Genomic DNA, 7,805 nt, shown 5'->3' on the forward strand with positions numbered 1-7,805 from the left:
AGCCTGTGTGTTTTACCCACAGTGCACCTTCCCGAACACGGGCGCTCGGGTCATGACCTTCATCGGCGGCCCGGCGACGCAAGGCCCCGGCATGGTGGTGGGAGACGAGCTGAAGACCCCCATCAGGTCCTGGCACGACCTCGAGAAGGACAACGCCAAGTTCATGAAGAAAGCCACCAAGGTGAGTCAGAGTAGTACTATCATAGTACTACTATCAGAGTACTACTATCAGAGTACTACTATCAGAGTACTACTATCATAGTACTACTATCAGAGTACTACTATCAGAGTACTACTATCATAGAACTACTATCAGAGTACTACTATCAGAGTACTACTATCATAGTACTACTATCAGAGTACTACTATCAGAGTACTACTATCATAGTACTACTATCATAGAACTACTATCAGAGTACTACTATCATAGTACTACTATCATAGAACTACTATCATAGTACTACTATCAGAGTACTACTATCATAGTACTACTATCATAGAACTACTATCATAGTACTACTATCAGAGTACTACTATCATAGAACTACTATCAGAGTACTACTATCATAGTACTACTATCATAGTACTACTATCAGAGTACTACTATCATAGTACTACTATCATAGAACTACTATCAGAGTACTACTATCATAGTAATACTATCAGAACTACTATCAGAGTACTACTATCATAGTACTACTATCAGAGTACTACTATCATAGAACTACTATCAGAGTACTACTATCATAGAACTACTATCATAGTACTACTATCAGAACTACTATCAGAGTACTACTATCATAGTACTACTATCAGAACTACTATCAGAGTACTACTATCATAGTACTACTATCAGAGTACTACTATCATAGTACTACTATCATAGTACTACTATCAGAACTACTATCATAGTACTACTATCAGAGTACTACTATCATAGAACTACTATCATAGTACTACTATCATAGTACTACTATCAGAGTACTACTATCATAGTACTACTATCAGAGTACTACTATCATAGAACTACTATCATAGAACTACTATCATAGAACTACTATCATAGTACTACTATCATAGTACTACTATCAGAGTACTACTATCATAGTACTACTATCATAGTACTACTATCAGAGTACTACTATCATAGAACTACTATCATAGTACTACTATCATAGTACTACTATCAGAGTACTACTATCATAGTACTACTATCAGAGTACTACTATCATAGAACTACTATCATAGTACTACTATCATAGTACTACTATCAGAGTACTACTATCATAGTACTACTATCAGAGTACTACTATCAGAGTACTACTATCATAGAACTACTATCATAGTACTACTATCATAGTACTACTATCATAGAACTACTATCATAGTACTACTATCAGAACTACTATCAGAGTACTACTATCATAGAACTACTATCAGAGTACTACTATCATAGTACTACTATCAGAGTACTACTATCATAGAACTACTATCAGAGTACTACTATCATAGAACTACTATCAGAGTACTACTATCATAGAACTACTATCATAGAACTACTATCATAGTAGTACTATCATAGTACTACTCTGATAGTACTACTATCAGAGTACTACTATCATAGTACTACTATCAGAGTACTACTATCATAGTACTACTCTGATAGTACTACTATCAGAGTACTACTATGATAGAACTACTATCAGAGTACTACTATCATAGTACTACTATCAGAGTACTACTATCATAGAACTACTATCAGAGTACTACTATCATAGAACTACTATCATAGTACTACTATCAGAACTACTATCAGAGTACTACTATCATAGTACTACTATCAGAACTACTATCAGAGTACTACTATCATAGTACTACTATCAGAGTACTACTATCATAGTACTACTATCATAGTACTACTATCAGAACTACTATCATAGTACTACTATCATAGTACTACTATCAGAACTACTATCAGAGTACTACTATCATAGTACTACTATCAGAGTACTACTATCATAGTACTACTATCAGAGTACTACTATCATAGAACTACTATCATAGTACTACTATCATAGTACTACTATCAGAACTACTATCAGAGTACTACTATCATAGTACTACTATCATAGAACTACTATCATAGAACTACTATCATAGTACTACTATCATAGTACTACTATCAGAGTACTACTATCATAGAACTACTATCATAGTACTACTATCATAGTACTACTATCAGAGTACTACTATCAGAGTACTACTATCATAGAACTACTATCATAGTACTACTATCATAGTACTACTATCAGAGTACTACTATCATAGTACTACTATCAGAGTACTACTATCATAGAACTACTATCATAGTACTACTATCATAGTACTACTATCATAGAACTACTATCATAGTACTACTATCATAGAACTACTATCATAGAACTACTATCATAGTACTACTCTCATAGTACTACTATCAGAGTACTACTATCATAGTACTACTATCATAGTACTACTATCAGAGTACTACTATCATAGAACTACTATCATAGAACTACTATCATAGTACTACTATCAGAGTACTACTATCATAGTACTACTATCAGAGTACTACTATCATAGAACTACTATCATAGTACTACTATCATAGTACTACTATCAGAGTACTACTATCATAGTACTACTATCAGAGTACTACTATCAGAGTACTACTATCATAGAACTACTATCATAGTACTACTATCATAGTACTACTATCATAGAACTACTATCATAGTACTACTATCAGAACTACTATCAGAGTACTACTATCATAGAACTACTATCAGAGTACTACTATCATAGTACTACTATCAGAGTACTACTATCATAGAACTACTATCAGAGTACTACTATCATAGAACTACTATCAGAGTACTACTATCATAGAACTACTATCATAGAACTACTATCATAGTAGTACTATCATAGTACTACTCTGATAGTACTACTATCAGAGTACTACTATCATAGTACTACTATCAGAGTACTACTATCATAGTACTACTCTGATAGTACTACTATCAGAGTACTACTATGATAGAACTACTATCATAGTAGTACTATCATAGTACTACTCTGATAGTACTACTATCAGAGTACTACTATCATAGAACTACTATCAGAGTACTACTATCATAGAACTACTATCAGAGTACTACTATCATAGTACTACTATCATAGAACTACTATCATAGTACTACTATCAGAGTACTACTATCATAGAACTACTATCAGAGTACTACTATCATAGTACTACTATCATAGTACTACTATCAGAGTACTACTATCATAGTACTACTATCAGAACTACTATCAGAGTACTACTATCATAGTACTACTATCATAGAACTACTATCAGAGTACTACTATCATAGTAATACTATCAGAACTACTATCAGAGTACTACTATCATAGTACTACTATCAGAGTACTACTATCATAGAACTACTATCAGAGTACTACTATCATAGAACTACTATCATAGTACTACTATCAGAACTACTATCAGAGTACTACTATCATAGTACTACTATCAGAACTACTATCAGAGTACTACTATCATAGTACTACTATCAGAGTACTACTATCATAGTACTACTATCAGAGTACTACTATCATAGAACTACTATCATAGTACTACTATCATAGTACTACTATCAGAACTACTATCAGAGTACTACTATCATAGAACTACTATCATAGTACTACTATCATAGTACTACTATCAGAGTACTACTATCATAGAACTACTATCATAGTACTACTATCATAGTACTACTATCAGAGTACTACTATCAGAGTACTACTATCATAGAACTACTATCATAGTACTACTATCATAGTACTACTATCAGAGTACTACTATCAGAACTACTATCATAGAACTACTATCATAGAACTACTATCATAGTACTACTATCATAGTACTACTATCAGAGTACTACTATCATAGAACTACTATCATAGTACTACTATCATAGTACTACTATCAGAGTACTACTATCAGAGTACTACTATCATAGAACTACTATCATAGTACTACTATCATAGTACTACTATCAGAGTACTACTATCATAGTACTACTATCAGAGTACTACTATCAGAGTACTACTATCATAGAACTACTATCATAGTACTACTATCATAGTACTACTATCATAGAACTACTATCATAGTACTACTATCATAGAACTACTATCATAGAACTACTATCATAGTACTACTATCATAGTACTACTATCAGAGTACTACTATCATAGTACTACTATCATAGTACTACTATCAGAGTACTACTATCATAGAACTACTATCATAGTACTACTATCATAGTACTACTATCAGAGTACTACTATCATAGTACTACTATCAGAGTACTACTATCATAGAACTATCATAGTACTACTATCATAGTACTACTATCAGAGTACTACTATCATAGTACTACTATCAGAGTACTACTATCAGAGTACTACTATCATAGAACTACTATCATAGTACTACTATCATAGTACTACTATCATAGAACTACTATCATAGTACTACTATCAGAACTACTATCAGAGTACTACTATCATAGAACTACTATCAGAGTACTACTATCATAGTACTACTATCAGAGTACTACTATCATAGAACTACTATCAGAGTACTACTATCATAGAACTACTATCAGAGTACTACTATCATAGAACTACTATCATAGAACTACTATCATAGTAGTACTATCATAGTACTACTCTGATAGTACTACTATCAGAGTACTACTATCATAGAACTACTATCAGAGTACTACTATCATAGTACTACTATCAGAGTACTACTATCATAGAACTACTATCATAGTACTACTATCAGAGTACTACTATCAGAGTACTACTATCAGAGTACTACTATCATAGAACTACTATCAGAGTACTACTATCATAGAACTACTATCATAGTACTACTATCAGAGTACTACTATCAGAGTACTACTATCATAGAACTACTATCAGAGTACTACTATCAGAGTACTACTATCAGAGTACTACTATCATAGTACTACTATCAGAGTACTACTATCAGAGTACTACTATCATAGTACTACTATCATAGAACTACTATCAGAGTACTACTATCATAGTACTACTATCATAGAACTACTATCATAGTACTACTATCAGAGTACTACTATCATAGTACTACTATCATAGAACTACTATCATAGTACTACTATCAGAGTACTACTATCATAGAACTACTATCAGAGTACTACTATCATAGTACTACTATCATAGAACTACTATCAGAGTACTACTATCATAGTACTACTATCAGAACTACTATCAGAGTACTACTATCATAGTACTACTATCAGAGTACTACTATCATAGAACTACTATCAGAGTACTACTATCATAGAACTACTATCATAGTACTACTATCAGAACTACTATCAGAGTACTACTATCATAGTACTACTATCAGAACTACTATCAGAGTACTACTATCATAGTACTACTATCAGAGTACTACTATCATAGTACTACTATCATAGTACTACTATCAGAACTACTATCATAGTACTACTATCATAGTACTACTATCAGAACTACTATCAGAGTACTACTATCATAGTACTACTATCAGAGTACTACTATCATAGTACTACTATCAGAGTACTACTATCATAGAACTACTATCATAGTACTACTATCATAGTACTACTATCAGAACTACTATCAGAGTACTACTATCATAGTACTACTATCATAGAACTACTATCATAGAACTACTATCATAGTACTACTATCATAGAACTACTATCATAGAACTACTATCATAGTACTACTATCATAGAACTACTATCAGAGTACTACTATCAGAGTACTACTATCAGAGTACTACTATCAGAGTACTACTATCATAGTACTACTATCAGAGTACTACTATCAGAGTACTACTATCATAGTACTACTATCATAGAACTACTATCAGAGTACTACTATCATAGTACTACTATCATAGAACTACTATCATAGTACTACTATCAGAGTACTACTATCATAGTACTACTATCATAGAACTACTATCATAGTACTACTATCAGAGTACTACTATCATAGAACTACTATCAGAGTACTACTATCATAGTACTACTATCATAGAACTACTATCAGAGTACTACTATCATAGTACTACTATCAGAACTACTATCAGAGTACTACTATCATAGTACTACTATCAGAGTACTACTATCATAGAACTACTATCAGAGTACTACTATCATAGAACTACTATCATAGTACTACTATCAGAACTACTATCAGAGTACTACTATCATAGTACTACTATCAGAACTACTATCAGAGTACTACTATCATAGTACTACTATCAGAGTACTACTATCAGAACTACTATCAGAGTACTACTATCATAGTACTACTATCAGAGTACTACTATCATAGTACTACTATCAGAGTACTACTATCATAGAACTACTATCATAGTACTACTATCATAGTACTACTATCAGAACTACTATCAGAGTACTACTATCATAGTACTACTATCATAGAACTACTATCATAGAACTACTATCATAGTACTACTATCATAGAACTACTATCAGAGTACTACTATCATAGAACTACTATCAGAGTACTACTATCATAGAACTACTATCATAGTACTACTATCATAGTACTACTATCAGAACTACTATCAGAGTACTACTATCATAGAACTACTATCAGAGTACTACTATCATAGTACTACTATCAGAGTACTACTATCATAGAACTACTATCAGAGTACTACTATCATAGAACTACTATCATAGAACTACTATCATAGTAGTACTATCATAGTACTACTCTGATAGTACTACTATCAGAGTACTACTATCATAGAACTACTATCAGAGTACTACTATCATAGTACTACTATCAGAGTACTACTATCATAGAACTACTATCAGAGTACTACTATCATAGTACTACTATCATAGAACTACTATCATAGTACTACTATCAGAGTACTTATATTATAATTATATTAAACTACTATCAGAGTACTACTATCATAGAACTACTATCAGAGTACTACTATCATAGTACTACTATCAGAGTACTACTATCATAGAACTACTATCAGAGTACTACTATCATAGTACTACTATCATAGAACTACTATCAGAGTACTACTATCATAGTACTACTATCATAGTACTACTATCATAGAACTACTATCAGAGTACTACTATCATAGTACTACTATCATAGAACTACTATCAGAGTACTACTATCATAGTACTACTATCAGAGTACTACTATCATAGAACTACTATCAGAGTACTACTATCATAGTACTACTATCAGAGTACTACTATCAGAGTACTACTATCATAGTACTACACTACTATCAGAGTACTACTATCATAGTACTACTATCAGAGTACTACTATCATAGAACTACTATCAGAGTACTACTATCATAGTACTACTATCAGAGTACTACTATCAGAGTACTACTATCATAGTACTACTATCAGAGTACTACTATCATAGAACTACTATCATAGTACTACTATCATAGTACTACTATCAGAGTACTATCATAGAACTACTATCATAGAACTACTATCAGGTACTACTATCATAGAACTACTATCAGAGTACTACTATCAGAGTACTACTATCATAGAACTACTATCAGAGTACTACTATCATAGTACTACTATCATAGAACTACTATCATAGTACTACTATCATAGTACTACTAT

General features: G+C 32.0%; 1 protein-coding gene across 2 annotated transcripts in view; it reads left to right on the forward strand.

Moving 5' to 3' along the window:
- The window catches only part of sec23a (Sec23 homolog A, coat complex II component), a 35,041-nt gene that overhangs the window by 9,792 nt on the left and 17,444 nt on the right, over positions 1-7,805 (forward strand). For both annotated transcript variants that reach the window (XM_074661423.1, XM_074661424.1), the window contains exon 8: positions 23-181. In XM_074661423.1, coding sequence (XP_074517524.1) covers positions 23-181 — 159 coding nt within the window. The remainder of the gene's footprint in view (positions 1-22; positions 182-7,805) is intronic.

The sequence above is a fragment of the Sebastes fasciatus genome, chromosome 15 (assembly GCF_043250625.1).
Source record: "Sebastes fasciatus isolate fSebFas1 chromosome 15, fSebFas1.pri, whole genome shotgun sequence".
NCBI lineage: Eukaryota > Metazoa > Chordata > Actinopteri > Perciformes > Sebastidae > Sebastes > Sebastes fasciatus.